At 33.4% G+C, this 16,909-nt stretch overlaps 2 protein-coding genes across 2 annotated transcripts; one reads left to right on the top strand and one right to left on the bottom strand.

The window, feature by feature from the left end:
• Positions 1-3,435: 3,435 nt before the first annotated feature.
• Positions 3,436-9,596, bottom strand: LOC137922170 (integrin beta-PS-like). The gene is made up of 8 exons (XM_068765074.1): positions 9,462-9,596; positions 8,990-9,375; positions 7,870-8,368; positions 6,968-7,296; positions 6,120-6,257; positions 5,628-5,805; positions 4,709-5,090; positions 3,436-3,830 (listed from the first exon to the last, which is right to left on the bottom strand). The coding sequence occupies exons 1-8, from the start codon at positions 9,594-9,596 to the stop codon at positions 3,607-3,609; spliced, it is 2,271 nt and encodes a 756-aa protein (XP_068621175.1). The 3' UTR covers positions 3,436-3,606.
• A 2,560-nt stretch (positions 9,597-12,156) lies between these two features.
• LOC137921891 (lipase 3-like) lies at positions 12,157-16,132 on the top strand. The gene is made up of 5 exons (XM_068764676.1): positions 12,157-12,267; positions 12,412-12,610; positions 13,539-13,900; positions 14,751-14,909; positions 15,737-16,132. The coding sequence occupies exons 1-5, from the start codon at positions 12,157-12,159 to the stop codon at positions 16,130-16,132; spliced, it is 1,227 nt and encodes a 408-aa protein (XP_068620777.1).
• Positions 16,133-16,909: the final 777 nt, after the last annotated feature.

The following is a 16,909-nucleotide window of genomic DNA, read 5'->3' as shown; positions in this document are numbered from 1 at the left end:
TTGGATCGATGTAGTATGCGTGTTCTTGTAAATTAATCTCACTTTTTTAATATCGCATTTTCTTTTAGACAAATATGTTATTACAAATGTGAATAATAAAACAAATCTATCAAGTGCTTTTGACTGTTATGAATAATTCACTAGGCAATTTTTTGTGTAAAATTACTAGTGCATGAATCATTAAATTATAATATTAAAACAAATTGGTTAAAACAATAATTTGAAGTTTCACAATGACGATTTGTTTATAACTGTTATTGATATAGACAAACATTTTCGTAGTTATTAACGGGTAAAATGATAATAATATGAAATAAAAGATGCTTTTCATGAATCAACATATTCTCAATAAATGTCACGTGTATTTAAAGATTCAAAATAAAAAAGATAAACACGACAAGGACGTAAGTTATTTGCGTCCGGTACGGTTAGACGCGACGCACTGCATTACATTGACACGATTTACAGCTGCTGCGACGACAGTAAGCAGGCGTGGCTTACTAAACGATTGAGAATCTGATATTTTATCGTATTGAACTTGGGTAAGGTTACAAAAAAGTCAACATTACAATTTATTTTGTCTTCCTATTTCTTTATTCTTTAACTTTCAGTACTACTATCTAACGCACTATTTATTGTGCTTACAGTAAATTTTTAAATATGATTTTATCTACGAGACAGGCTGTCCTTGTTATAAGTAGTGGGTTTGATGTAATTTTGTATCAAATTCACTTTTAATTTACTTATGTTATTAACACGTAGTGATATTGTTCTAAAGTAAACAAAGTAACATTTTTAATAGCGTTTTACGTTGTTTAAATTTAAAACATTTATGCAAAAGCCTATTAAACAAAAACAAAAAAAAATCGGGGAAGTTGTTAGTCATGATCATGTTATTTAGACTAACAATTTATTTATATTTTTGCTTTTATCATTGGCAACTACTTCAAAATTAAATACTGTTCATAGATGCAGGTGAGCTGTTGTTGATTAAAAATTTATCCGCAAGTAAAATCAGCAGTCATCAGTTTTAGAGTAACTAAAAATTTCCCAAAAAAATCTTTTTTACTTCTTTCCACGTCGGAAATTGCCGATCAAGCTCTATGTGTATTCATAATTACCTATTAATTTATGCAAGCTAGCAATGACCACATAACAAAAGTTTATAAAATTCTATAGGACTGTAAACTTAATAAAAATTGCTAGAATATCAATTAAGTATAGCACAATTTACAACAAGTAATGTCTTTATTTGCTTCAATAAATGACATCATATTTACCATGTTAATATAAACGGATTTTAGGTTTGATCAATTTTTTTATGAACACCCAAAAATAATAATAAAATTCAGTTTGCCCATGGGTTTTATTTTTAATGTTGTAATTTAAATATTTGCAAGATCCTTCATCATAGATTGATATTTAATGTAAAAAAGAGAGTCAAGGTATCTACTGCAGTTGTGTTAAGGGTTATTCACCCTTTGGATTCGAAGAATCGATTTTGCGATATGCACTTTTTCGGGGTCTCTCGGCCGTCCCAATACCCATCCTCCGCCCTGTACAAGGCAGTCGGGGTAGTTCCAGCCGGGACCGTCTAAACCTGCCAAGCCAATCATCAATCCATATGCGGGTGCAAGTTGGAAACCTTTACAGTTTGTAGCAACCCCTTTTGATGTAGCCGAGGCGGTTTCGAGTTTCTGATGGCGAACGCCACGTTTACCTTAAGGGCCACCCCCATATCCACTATTAAAGCTTCAAGAGGCCCCCCAATCGACACCAGTGATGACGACGAATCGTCCGATAATCTCAACAATAACTCAACCTTAGGCACGGTATTGTTTTAATACGAGGTACAGAAATTAGCACAGCTTCTGCTCCGAGTAACTGTCTTACTGAGTAGAAACGGACCCTCCCTTGCATAACGCGGCCGATTGTATTTATACTAAGGATTGAAGAAACTTTGCAATCGTGTTTTATGCGTTTGTACCTTTTTCTTAAATATTTCAATCACGGAAGACTATTGCATTTATTTTTTTATTTAGAAAATTACATATTAATGTAACAATTTATTTACAACGTGAATTAGATTTTATATGAATATTTACAAGGAGTTTTTTAGGAAAAACCGTTTTGGACTAGTAATAGCGCCATCTATTGTCGCAGGAACTAACATTGCATTTATACAGGCACATTGTGTACATGATTTATCTTATCTTTAGTGTGTGTGCAACAGTGCATCGAGGAAATAAATTGAAGGACATTTATACTGAACAAGTGAATATTAAAACGTACTGATACCTTTTATAATTAAGGAATAAAAGGCACGCTAAATATTTTAGCACAATTTTTTTTTATTATAGCAACGATTATTAAATTATCACGCTTTAATATATTTTAGTTCAAGACATAAGAAAACTTAATATAATTTTAGAATAACAAGGTTGCAATGATACAAATAATTTAGTGGTAGTATTGAAAATCGTCTTAAGAGATTGCAAAATAATACTATTTGATAATGGATACTAATCTTTGAATTAATATTCTTTTAAATTACATCCTTTGCGTATTCGCGTTGTCAGAGTGTAGCACGAACATATATTTTATAATTGTTGTAATCAATTCTTAAGACGATTAAAATGATTCCAAGGATAATACGTTTACTTTTGATTAATCCGTGAAAACATTAATATATAATGAATTGAATAACTAAACTTTGTGCAGTGTAAATGGAGCTTAAAACACTTGCTCACTAAAACGAGATAGCGTTAGTACTGTTCTCTCTACATATTAAAATGTATTACAAATTAGATTTAAGTCTGATAACTTCCGATAGATGGCAGAAAAATAATATTTTGAGTTTATGTTTTGCACATAAACTGTTTTGTCGTTAATTTTAAAATGCAGTGCGGTTCTGCAAGAAGTTTCAGAAATTCAAAATTATTTTTGTATGTAACCGTAAAAATACGTAAGACAAAAAAAACGTAAGAAAAATTATTAAGTTCAAATAAAAGGCATCACTACAACTAATTTCTGGTTTTTCCTATCTTGCTGTACAAATTACTTAGCTAATGAAATCTTTAATATCACTCCATCTAGAGTATAAAACTATCGATGCTACGTCGCCCCCACGTCTTATTATTTGCACTTTATACGTTAAAAAAAAATAATTAATTTGATAAAGAAATTAATAAACCTTTTAAACAGAGCTAAATTTGTTTTTAAGCTATTGTTTGCTATTTTTTTTATCAGGCGCAATTTATATTTATAGAATAACAATTTTAATTATTGAATTAACCTAAATAATAATTTATTTATTTAAACTTTTGGTTATTTTATATTAAGATATAAGATAAAGCGTATAATTTAAAATTAGACAAAAGATTTACATTCTCGAAGTAGTTTTTTAACAAAGAAATTGGTTTTCCATGGGATTGCTATACTACCAGATCAGTTTTATTATTAAAAACGACTATGATAATAAAAATATTTAAAGAATTAAATTTTCTATGAATACTACGTCAAGAGATCGATTATTCATAATAGAATAGAAATAAATGTTTTGTCTTTTTGTATATGTCATCACGTGATTTTCTATTTCTTCCTAGTTTAATTTGGTCTAAATATGGACCCTTTTCTGAACGCGGGATTAGAGAACGTCATTGTTGGGGACTTAAAGCAAGGGTTAGGCCGCGTTTCCGACATATCTTCAAGTTGTTGTTTCTTAAATTGCTTGTACTCGCGTCGATCCCTGGCGTCCATAAGAAGTTTCCACCCCACAACCGTAGCGGTACCAATTAGAATTAATGCCAATAAAAATGTGCCGCCGAACACTGAAATCATAAATCTGTTATGTATACTTGGTTTACGGTTCACAGACTTAATTTAAAATGCGGTAATTATTTCTAGTATAATATCTTCATAGTTCACATGCAGTCAAAATATAAATACATATTTTTATTTGTATTGGCAAGTGCTGTTTACCTTTTGGCATTTACAATTTTAGTGCGCTTATGGTTGTAAAATCCTGAGTCATCATCATCATTATTAACATATTACCTGTAGGCCGTCCAGCCGGCCTCTGACCCATAGATTCCGAATAGGAATGGTTGGAAGCGACCTGTATCCAACGTCTTCCGACGATATTAACAAGAGTGTCTGTCCACTTTGTGGATGGTTGTCCTACGTTGCGAATGCTGGCAGGTTGTCTCCGCTCCAGACGCTACGGGCCCCAGCGGCTAACTGTTCTGCATGCTATGTGACCAGCTCAACAACCACTTAAACTTCCCTTGCCGTTTCTGTGCTTCGGCTCACGGGTTACATTAGGTGTTCCATTGGATTGAAAGACCAACAAGTTCTTTAGTCATTAAGGTGAAGGCTTTATGGACTGATTGATGGTAAAAAGCAATTTGAGTGGAAATATGAACATTGCATACATTACTTGTCTCTGGTTTACAAGCGTAGACATCTCTGTGTTATACTACCTTAGAGACAGGCCATGCCACTTAGCAATTTAACAAAGTATCTACTTTTCAGATATTATAAAAAATATATAATGTTAAAAATATTGACTTATAATTTTTTTCGGTTTTGTAATAAGGTTCTAAATTTCGGTTGTATTAAAAATATAACATGTTAGTTTGCATTTAAACTGTTACCCAGTAATTTTACTAGCATTAAATGAACAAAAAACTCATAAACAATTACTTACTGTAATAACTTTCAGCGCAGTCCACATCAGTTTGTACTACTAATTCAATACTGTAGTCCTTATCGTTGTATCTGTACATGTAACGCGAATAGCAGATCTGATTTACTTCAAAATGGCAGACGTTCCATTGGCTATTAGTAGTGTCGACATCATTCAATGTTTGCGTTACATTAACCTTTATAGCAGCGTCGCAGTCCGTACAATTGACTCTGTTGGAGTGATGACATATTCCACAGCTCTTTAGGAGTTCACATTGACGGTTGTGGCAGTCCGGACAGGGCATGACTCTGCAGAATTTATCCTGGAAGAACCTCGCGTCCCACTGAGAGGTTGGATCGCATTTGCAAGCACCGCAATCGCATTTACCGCGATTGTTACACACCTGAAACATATTTTTATACATTATTTGCTACGTGTCTCTTTCAGGTGTCGGTTTTTGTACAAGAATCTTATTTTCTAACTGATATAAATGTTATTGTTGACTAAATTAACTTATCACGTCATTTTAAGAAATTCCGTTGATACGCCGATCATGCGAATTACCACTGGCTGATTTTATGAGGTTAATGCTGAAAGTCTGTGACATGATATGTGAAAATTTAATATACATTTTAGCAATTGTGCGAAAATGTATTAAAAAATAACATAAATCGACATGATGAGTGAACGTAGATGCGATGTCTGATCGATATAATATTTAATTATTGAAAGACCTTCATATACATTCACGCTTTCATTGTGATTCGAAATGTTCTTACTGAGAAACATAAAATATAATTTAATAATAAATCTATAATAATAAAAAGAGTACAAAACTACTCGCAACTCCTTTAATTTCACGAATATTACGTAAATGGCTAAATAACCCCGTCTTTAATATTATCTATAAATTACTGTTTCGCTTTCTATCAGCGCGTACCTTGCTGTCGATGACACACGGTGTTTTAGGCTTGAAACATTCGCAGGCTTCACCGGTCCAGTCGGTAGAAGTGCAAGTACATACACCACAAACACAGTTCCCGTGTCCACTGCAGGTCGTACCACTGGCGTCTAATGGACACATATTCTGATTGCATTCGCAGTAGCGACCGCTATATCTACAGAACACAAAGTACAATAGTTAGTTAAAAATCTTACTCACGACGTGGAGAAAAATAGTATAATAGTAACATTATTGTGAAACTGAGAATTGCCAGTAAAACTGTCTATGTCTCTCTGAGAGAAAAGACAGTATCCTGAACAGACGGTGTGGGAAGACTTCCCAATGGATCGATGATAGCCAAGTTTGTGGGAAGTAGCTAGATGCGGGCAGCGCAAGCCCGGCCATCATGGCGATCTTTGGGAGAAGGCTTGCAGTGAGCACCTATCTCTAATACACCTATATCTAAAATAGGGCGATAAATTTAAATACCTATCTCTACAGTTGCAGCTGCCGCAATGACAGAATCCCTGTCCGCTACAAACTTCTGACTGTCCTGGTGCAATACAGGAACTGTTACCCTTTGCTCCAGTGCCACCGGTGGCGGTACATTCACACTCGTCTCCATACCTGAATAGTTAAACAGTTTTACTTTTAATATAAACAGAAATCGGAATTTAGTTCTCCATTGCGTGAATGACTATCATTTTATCATTGCGACATAAAGGATGTCATTAATTTTTGATTAGATATCAAATGCAGCTGTATAAAATTATCTCTTGTCGGTTGTCGTTAGAATCATGAAATATTACTATTTTTACGGTTTTCTATATTTTTTAACATATTTTATGAACTAATTGTAGATATTAACAAAATTTATTTATTTACTGGCTGATCCCGCAAACGTTGTTTTGCAAAAAAAATTGATATTTTAATTTACAAATAAAAAATAAGGGTTGATCGTAGAGGGGTGAAAATTTATGGTTGTATGTATTCTTGTATGCTGTATCATAAAAAAAAATTTCGTTAAAAAAAATATTTTTTTTAAAAGTGTGAACAACCTTTATCACTTAGGGGTAAAGAAAATAGATAGTAGCCGATTCTCAGACCTACTGAATACGCATATTAAATTTGGTAATAATCAGTCAAGCCGTTTCAGAGGAGTTCAAGTTCGAACACCGTGACACGAGAATTTTATATATTAGATTGTTTTGACAACTCGTGTACTGGCGTTCTTAATGCTTTATAACATTTCTTTACCGGTCAACCTAATATCCCGTAATCCAATACTCGAATGAACTAATTGTTAAAAGCTAAGCTATATTAATTAATTTACCTACCTTCCAGGAGTACATTCACAGACTCCACATCTTCGTTTACCAAAATAATTGCATATCGAGGCATTCACTGTAGTTTCACAGTTACATTTGTTAATAATATCTATGTCGAGCGTCAATTTTTCTTTTATTCCTCCAATTAAAACGTCAACTAAGATATTATCTTCTTTCACAAAGTCCAATAGTTTTATTGTACCATTGAAATCAGTTTGCATCCCTTTTTTCACAAGACATTCATTGCCTTGTTCTTCTAAGCAGTCTGGATCGAACTTTATTTCAATTTTTTTACGATACGCGGATTTTACTTCTAATTTTATTTTCTGGGTTATTTTCTATAAGAAATTTTGAAGAAATTGTCAATTATGTTTAGAAAAATTATTAGCAACAGTATTTGTTTACAATCTAGATAAACCTAAGTTTTTGCTTATTTGGCTTCTTAGATACAATTCTTAAATACAAATATAGAAGGAACAAGTACATTTTTATCTATAAATCACACCCCTGTGAGCTTATTAGCGCCAAATCTTCGTTATTTTACAAAAGCTGAAAGTTTCTCAGCGAATGCTCACAAAGATAAAAGACTACGTGGTTTGACTTATGGCGACTTAGGCAGACTTGACAGTTCCAAATGTCTGGCGGAGGGTTGGAAATATAAAAAAGGCTACTAGGAAATTATCTTCTTTCAAGTAGTTTCTTTTACTTTCGAGTAAGTTTGTGCCATTACCTTCCTAGACAACCTAAAATTTTAATGATTTAACTTTACTTACGTGTTGAGATACTACGCTGAGAAATTTTCAATTTTTATAAAATAGCGAACGTTTAGCGCATAACAACTCTAGTTATTTAAGAATAAAATCATATAGACTACTTGTACAAATGTAATTATTTACTCGATGGATAATTACCTCGTAAATATCTTTTAGAATTTCCGCCATATCAGCATTGCCATAAGTTGTGCTCCACGAATCACGTATGGCAGTGCTCAGTTTTTTATAAACGACCTGTTGTGTGGTGCTCACTGCAAAAACTACAGTTATCTGTTCATCTCTTGCTAATTTGTTTATAATACCTACTGAAGGATAATCCATTATCACATCGTTTAAATATACACCGTTTTTTGTATAACATTTTCCATCGTATGGCTTTATAATGCCTGCTGATTTTCCATCACCAGCCGCATGGTACGAACCATCAGTGAGAAGAACAACAATTTTCCTAGATTGACTTCTCCATCCTATTTCTTCTTTGCACACCATTACCTGTGCGAGCGCTTCGAGTCCTCCCTCTGGTTCGTCATAATTCTGTCCCATTGTTACATTTTCAAGAGTTTCCTTAAAGTTTTCATAGCTTTTCGTTAAACTAAGATGGTGTTTGAATGAATAAGTTAATTTGCTATCTACTGATCTGAAAATTGGTTAAAAACCTTTATGTTTATGTTCACCAATCTAATTCTAAGCGTATCTAAATAAATGCAAAGGCCTCTGTATTCATCTTAATGATTTCAGCCTTAAGGCGTTCTGTGTTGTTTACAGGCCTGCCCACAGATTTGTAATAGAACCGATTTGTAACAGCCTGCTTTCAGCGTCTCCCGACGACCTTAACTAGATAGGCTGTCCACACTGTGGTGCACCTCTTTAGAATAGAACCTTTAAGCCCCAGCAACCGTTAACTTTGTGGCCAGCTCAGTGCCAGTATATTGATTACTTTTGTTCGGCAACAGATCACCTAACTCTTGATTCGATTTCATAGAGAAATTCTAAGTGACTGCGAGTTTGTCAATGAGGCCCATAACGAGGAATCAGAATGCAAACTATCGCTGGTTACACATATTGGTCGCACACGTACGTCGTACGGCACTAAGGGATTTTGGACGCGAAGATGTTTCATAGTAGTTTCTGTATATTCTTAATGATATATCGGAATTAATACAGAAGCGTATTTCAACGTTGACTATTATTGTAAACAGCATTAAATATCTGTGATTGAACATATTGTTACTTTTGTTTTATTATTGATATTACTTACGTTGTAAAAGGTAGTGCGTTCTTGTCAATGAAAGTACCCAATCCTAAAAATACATTACTTGTTAGATTACTCAGTGTGTAATAAATATGTTTACTTTGATTTGCTGTTTGTTTTTTAATTACTTCCATAGAATTAGAAGCGTCTACCAAAAAATAAATATCTACGGGATAATCTTTAGCCGCTTCGTATGAGAATTGGAAATTAATCTGTTGTCCAATACGTAGTTTTATTTTATATCCTTGTGGCCTTATTTGCACCGTTTTACCCAAATCTGAACTAAACGAACGATCGTAAGTTTTATTAACTATATTTGACGGATTTATTCTAAAATTTGGACACCAATCCTCTTCATAAATGGACTTGCATCGAAATCCCTTCCAATCGTCCTACAAATGAATTAAAGAAAACATTAAAAATAAGTACATAACCAAATACGGGAACACAATTAAAACTACTCATTGTCTATTATCACCTTAGCACACCAAACACAATTATTTGAATCGGCTATGCATTTATCACAATTTTTATGGTTTTCACATAGGTCTAAAGAGAACACTGCAGTGAATAATACACAAAACAGGAAAATTATTGTAGTTTTAAAATACATGTTGCTAGCGACGAAGCCCGTAGTGAAGTAATTAAGAAATCTTGGTACTTAGTTATAATTTGTTTAAGGAGAAGTTTATTATTGCGAAAAGTAAGACAAGTAAACATTTTTTAATTCAGTTTTCATTTAACGTTAAAAGTTTTGAATTTGCGAAGTTGTAATATAATTCTGTTTTAAGGGTTGAGGACATGACAAGCAAGTTAAGCAGTTGTTCAAAATCATGCCCCTGCAAATCCGTTGTTTACTAAACGTTGACAAAAAATTTGGCGATGTTTATTCGAAAAATAAACGAAGTATTAATTCACCTTTCATTGTAAATAAAATAAAATCAATAGTAATTCCATATAGAATGTGGAAAAAATAAAATATTAAATGCCATCAATGTATTGTAAAATATTAAATTATTAATAATATAATGTGCCGCCTCTTAATTTAATTAATAATTCTATTTATATGAACTATTTTCCGCTTTAGATTTATATGGATTTAAAATATTTCATTGAATTTATCCTCTAACGACGTAATTAAATATCATTCGAGAAAGAAAATATAGAATCATTTCGTAGTTTTTTTTTATTTGTATACCTTACAGTCGTAATTGATTGGATTTAAAAAAAATAAACATTTGTGCATTTACGATTCATGGAATTTATATTAAGTTGCTTAAAAAATTTGGTTTTGAAGTGGAAACCACAGAGGTCCACCAAAGGAGACGCTGGATGCAGGCCGCTTCCAACCGATCTCTTTAGAAATCTATGGGGGTGGCCTTTGTCCAGCTGTGGACATTACATACTACGGACGAAATGATGATGACGAGAAGGGGTAACTATTGATTATACGTTCCCATAAATAGATAGAAGGTGTTAAAAATCTATTCAGACAAAATCATGCGATAAGATCTATTATACAAGACGTAATACTGACAGTTTTTAGAATACTAAAAATTAAACAAGTTTGAAATAAAAAAATGATGTTTTGTGTTGAAAAATCTCTTAAAATTTTAAGCATACCTATCCAATCAAAGAACGAAGTGATCTACTTTTCTAGTACGCTTTTTCTTTTTTTTATTTTCATAGGCAATTCTTCTAAAAGCAACTGCCTCTTGGATCATCAAATACAGCGTTTGAGTCATTTTCACCGATTTCCAACATAAATTCACAGTGTTAATCAATGTGACTTCTTTTTTAAGGTTTTGATAACATATGAAGTTTCCATAATATTTAACATAAAACGTCCAAATAATCGTGCAAAATTTTTTGAATGTGACTCATAGCAATGTCCAAGGTGGCCTGAATTTACTGGTAGGCAACTCTATTTTCAGACTATTATAGGCCACTCAACTTCGATGTTAGTTCCAGTACTCGCTGTTGAACGTCAACTCAATGAGTATGGCCAACTCGATAAACCAGTTGTTAATAGTACGTGATGAAGCTTAATCACTAAAAAGCTAACTTAAATCTATCGCTACATAGATTTCGATTCAGAAAAAAATCGTAGAAAATTATACAATGGATATTTCTTTTGTTAAATTCACAACGACGCTGAAGCGTAATTTTTGATCTACATAGTTTGTTAGGGAACTATGTTATGTACGAGGAAATGTTAGTAAAGAGTTCTATTTTCGAATTTTAAAATGATTTTTTTCGTATTATTTTTTAACTGGCCAGTTTCAAAAACTTTTACAACATATATATACAGGTGTCTATGTATTTACATGTAATTTATCTAATCATTTAAACACCTTGATGGTTACTATTTCGTAATATAATAAGTGGTTATGACGATACTTAATTTTGTTATAATTATTCAATACTTGTTATGATGCTTTCACACTTGAGAAGGCTATAATTTTATTGTCTATTATTAGAAGATTGATGTTTATTTGAATATTTGTGAACAAAGTTATTTCCAGTCGAACTTCGACCCTCGCTACTTATATTTGATGGTTCCAACGCTCTCTATTTTATTTATTTTATATTAAATATGCTTTCAACATAGATTATAGGTTATTTTAAATAAATCTTCTGACTTTTAAAACAGTATAATGTAAATTTCCTACGTTTATTGATGGCTACATTCAATGCTGGTCTTATTTCCTTATTTTCACTCATAATTAAAAAAAAAAACAAAAAACCGTAGAATTTTTTAAAACTTCTGTTGTGTTTAAAATGACTATTTGATTTTTGATTTACATGCATGTTTTTTTTTAAAAAAAAACGAATGATATTCCGTAAAAACACTAACGGTCAATAAATGTGAACGTGTTACTCTTTTTAATATGTAAACAACTATAAGGAAGGAAAATACGAATATCAACAATACATTGTATGAATAAAAATATTTTATATATGTATAATTTTATACGATTTAAAACATTTAAATTAAAAGTACTAGTTGTGACAATGCCTTAATTTTTTTTAATCTACTTACAAAGATAAAATGTATCTCTATTAAACTCGAGTAGCTTATCCTAAACAATTAGTTGATAATACGCCATTCATCTATTATTCACTAAACGTAGCACTTATCTCTCAAGCATTACCTGTAAACATTTTCCCAAATGTGGCTGATTTTTTTATTACCTTTATTTATATGCGTCCAGTCCTTTAATACCCAACCAGGACTGCGTAAAACAGATCAAAGCATTTTAGATGATTCGACATTAGATACAGTGAGTAAATCTTTTTTTTTATTTTTATGTCGGTGATTATATTACGCGCTGGATACTGCTAGATATGGGCCTCCTTCATTAATTCCCAAAAAGACCTTAACAGAGTGAGCTGTCCACCATGTGTAAATTTGTATTTATTTTCAGTTTACACTTATTCGTAAGTATGGTTATCCGTGCGAGATACACAGAGTGTACACGGAAGATAAATATATTTTAGAAATGCATAGAATTCCGCACGGGATAGATGAATCTCGTGACCAACATAGGCCAGTGGTATTTCTTCAACACGGTTTACTGTCCTCGTCTGCGGAATGGGTTCTTATGAGGCCTGGAAATGGTTTAGGTAAGGAAGCTTTCGATAATTTTCTTTGGAGCAATGTCGATTAGTAGCGGTTATTATACACAATAAATTCATTACTACAATCAGCCTTTGGCCGATTTAGTGGCAGTGGGCTAGTCAAATAGCGCGCAAAACAAATAGCCGTTGGTGCCTTAAGGTTCTGAAGTGGGGACTATGGACCGCCAATCGGAACGAAGGACACCCACCCACAACTGTCATTGTTAAGATCCTTGGAAGATGCTGGATGTAGCCCACTTCCAAAATATAGGAAACCTGTGGGGAAGCGTATGTCCAGTAGTGGTCGTCCTATGGCTGAAATGATGATGGTCTTATATAAAAGCATATGATTTTAAATATATATAAACATCAGATTCTTCTATTATTTTGTTAATTTGAATGTTTTTGGAAGGATGCATTATTAAATGACATCGAAATTCTCTCTTTTTTTCGGGTTAAACAGAATCTCGTACAAAGTATTAAACGATTATCTTAATCTTATTAATATTAAACAAAATAGTGTTTTAAAAATAATGTCGCAAGTAAGATTATTACTGTCAAGGTCGTCTACTGCTGGACATATGCCACCGCGGTATATTTCCAATTAGATAAGACATACACTACAACTTGCTTAATGTCACTGTTTAAGACAACGGACTTGGAGTAAAAAGATTGTATCTTATGCATCGGGTGATTGTAGGGAACCTTTGTGATTCCCACAGGTGTATCAATAGCCATTTATCTTTGTCAATACACACATTCCATAATTATGTTACACAGAACATTATTATGGAATGTTTGTTACAAGAAACAATTATGCGGTATACATAACAGTCTTTCGTTTCAATTAGGATATAAAACCTCTTTCTATCTCCACTGTTCTCCATACTTAATTCTTCCAATTATCACGCAATTTTATTTTATAATTTGACAGCATATATATTAGCGGACGCCGGATATGATGTGTGGATGGGAAATGCGAGAGGTAACACATACTCCCGTAATCATGCTACATTAAAACCTACACAGTCAGCCTTCTGGCAATTCAGTTGGCATGAGATTGGATATTACGATCTGCCCGCTATGATCGATTACGTCATAAAAGAAACAGGAGTTGCTAAAGTTCACTACATCGGCTTCTCACAGGGGACAACGACTTTCTGGGTTATGGCTTCAACAAGGCCCGAATACAATAGTAAAATAGCTGAGATGCACGCTTTGGCGCCTATAGCTTTTATAAGTCATATACGAAGTCCGCTTATAAAAGCGATCGGACCATTTACTAATTCCTTAGAAGTAAGTTAACCTTCACTATTAACTATGCTTATACTTTTTATTTAATTAATTAATAAATAGTGTAAACGGGATAACCGGTGCTTTATTGATGATTTATCGATGAAATTATTGTAGAATAAATGAAATGTTAAATTATGATACTACAATTGACCACTGACGATATATTGGTACTATGACCAATGTGTGTTATCAGTGGTGACTTACGCCACTGGAACGTAGTCATCATCACGGCAAACTTACAGTCACTCAACGAGTTACGGTTAGGGTTATGATGAAGAAATCTGAAGGCGAACGGAAATATAGTCGAAATGGCAGTTGAGAGGCTACAAAGCGAGCAGGACTGATGTCTGCTAGAACCTCAAAGGTCCGGTGTGGATACCGTGAACCAGTAAACGCCGCGTAGGACCTTCACCCACAAGGTAGATAAGTGACCTTATGAAGGTCGTCGGAAGATGTAGAATGTAAGCCGCTGCCAATTGTTCTTACTGAAAAAATATCCATATGGAAGGCCTACGTTCAACAGGAGACATCCTATGTCTGAAATAATGATATCTAATGAATTCAGGCGTTATTTTGCGGAAGTCCATCCTAAGTAAGAAAAGGTCCAATATATAATAATAATATCCTTTATTAATTTATCTGTTATTTATATTTTCGAAATTATATTTTTATCAGTTTCTAGATAAAGATTGGCCACTGCAAGAGACTTTTCACCTCTCTTAACAAGTGCTGCTCAAATGAGCCACCAAATTCTATTAATATTATTTACTTAGTTCGCGGAATGGAATATTTTTAAATCTTTTTTGTTAATGTAATGTCATCAGTTAACAGTCACATTTTTTGTTCCTAGCGTGTATTAAAATTACTAGGTGCTAATGAATTTCTTCCCAATGGAAAAATAAATCAACTAGCCGGGCAGTCGTATTGTATCGAAGAGGTGATCACTCAAGCACTGTGCAAAAACCTTCTTTTCCTTATATGTGGATTCAATAATGACCAACTAAATACTGTAAGTCAGTTTTTATTATTTATTGAATAACTTTATTATAGTTTTATTACACAATCAATCAGCAAGCACAGTCGCTCAACGAAAATGGATAGCGCTGTGGCCGAGATCCTGGCTGGTCTCTAAGAGATAAAATCAAGAATAATTATATCCGTAGACGAACCAAATTAAGTGATGTTGCCTGGCGGATTGGCAAGTTGAAGTGGAAGTAGGGACTCCATACAGCGCGGATAAAAGATGGCCGCTGGGACTTCATACAACGCGGATAACAGATGGCCGCTGGGACTTCATACAGCGCGGATAACAGATGGCCGCTGGGACTTAATACAGCGCGGACAACAGATGGCCGATGGGACTTCATACAGCGCGGATAACAGATGGCCGCTGGGACTTCATACAACGCAGTTAACAGATGGCTGCTGGGACTTCATACAACGCGGATAACAGATGGCTGCTGGGAATCTAAAGACTTTTCTGAAGCGGAAACCATCGACAGACAAGTGTAGCGTAGCACGTTCGCCCACAAGATGAACATAAAACCTTGTCAAGGTTGTCAAAAGACGCTGAATAAAGGCTGGTTACTACTGGTCTTAATGGAACTCTATGGAAGAGGTTCTATGTCGGTAGTGAAACCACTACGGATGAAATGATGATGAATTATAATGACATTTATAATCAAATACAAATAATAATTTTATTGGTAACTGTTATCTAGGCAAATAAAATGAGTCCAGAGTATATATGAAATAATATTAACTAATCTTGAAACACTGTTCTTATATCTGTAGATTTTACTAGCTCTTCCTTTAATGGATTTTTCTTATTTTCAGACAATGTTACCAGTTGTACTTGGCCATACGCCAGCTGGAGCATCCACAAAGCAAATAATTCATTTCGGTCAATTGTACAATTCTAATGAATTTCTTCAGTTCAACCACGGATGGTTAAAGAACAGACGTGTCTACGGAAGTAAAAGACCTCCGCCGTACAACCTTAGCGCCATAACAACGCCTGTTTTCCTTCACTATGCTGATAACGATTGGTTGTCAACTCCCACTGATGTTGAAAGACTGAGGAAAGAGTTACCAGCGGTTGTTGGAAAGTATCGTGTCCCCTTGAAAAAATTCAACCATTTAGATTTCGTTTTTGCTAACGACGCGAAAAATCTCATTTATAACAGATTATTAAAAATTATGACGCAATTTGGAAATAAAACAAAACTTTGAAAAATAGTTTTATTTATACATTGAGAAACGTGCACGTTATGGCTTCATATTTTATTTTGACTTTCACTTCGAACTTCACAAACACATCACCTAAATAAAATAAAAGTTGAAAAATACGTAAAAATAAAATCGATTGTTTTTTTTTCAGCAGTAACAATAACTCACAAAATTTTTATCAATATCTTGACCAATTCGTTGACATTGTAGTACAAGAGGTGGCTGTATTAAAAGACTTCTTCCCAAAAGATGCTTTTATATTTTGTCGATTCGAACAATAATGTCTTTTATTAGCTATCGTTAATTCCTTTCTCACAATATTTCCAAACGTTTTTTGCACTAAAATTACAATAAATGTTTTAAAAGTTATACAGCAATTAAAATATTTATAATGTATTATAACTTACCTTTAGTTAACAAATCAATGGGGTCTTGCTTCTTACAACATTCTAATTCCTCTACAACAAAATCTTCTGTTGATTTGTTAGTTTTATGAACAACTTGGAGCATGCATACGTGTTTGAAATCCTAGATAAAAGAGCAAAAATCATAGAAGGTAATAGAATTAATAACACTTAAAGTACTTAACAAAGATTTACCTCATTTTTGTAATTTTTAACAGTAATCATTACTTCGGAATTCTTGTCTTGAGTTAACTCTGTGCGGAAAGTTTCTTCGGAACTCGTATCGAAAGGTTGAAGAACTTCGTCTATCTCACAAGCGGGGTTTGCAATGGTGGAATGATAAAAAGTTTTTCTAGGACGGTTTCTGCATCCTTCA

The sequence above is a fragment of the Battus philenor genome, unplaced genomic scaffold, assembly GCF_028537555.1.
Source record: "Battus philenor isolate CCGP_79_NKW_IND1 unplaced genomic scaffold, ilBatPhil1.0.hap1 SCAF_2, whole genome shotgun sequence".
Classification (NCBI taxonomy): Eukaryota; Metazoa; Arthropoda; class Insecta; order Lepidoptera; family Papilionidae; genus Battus; species Battus philenor.
The sequence above is the reverse complement of the archived record's forward strand: the minus strand, read 5'-3'. Positions and strand labels throughout refer to the sequence as shown.

Coding starts and splice junctions, on each gene's coding strand:
- LOC137922170 (XM_068765074.1), bottom strand. CDS start 9,596: ATGTATTTTAAAACTACAATAATTTTCCTGTTTTGTGTATTATTCACT. Junction 7,297..7,869: donor TTCTAAAAGATATTTACGAG/GTAATTATCCAT, acceptor AATTTCTTATAG/AAAATAACCCAGAAAATAAA. Junction 3,831..4,708: donor CTGCGCTGAAAGTTATTACA/GTAAGTAATTGT, acceptor TTATGATTTCAG/TGTTCGGCGGCACATTTTTA.
- LOC137921891 (XM_068764676.1), top strand. CDS start 12,157: ATGTGGCTGATTTTTTTATTACCTTTATTTATATGCGTCCAGTCCTTT. Junction 12,611..13,538: donor GAGGCCTGGAAATGGTTTAG/GTAAGGAAGCTT, acceptor ATAATTTGACAG/CATATATATTAGCGGACGCC. Junction 14,910..15,736: donor ATAATGACCAACTAAATACT/GTAAGTCAGTTT, acceptor TCTTATTTTCAG/ACAATGTTACCAGTTGTACT.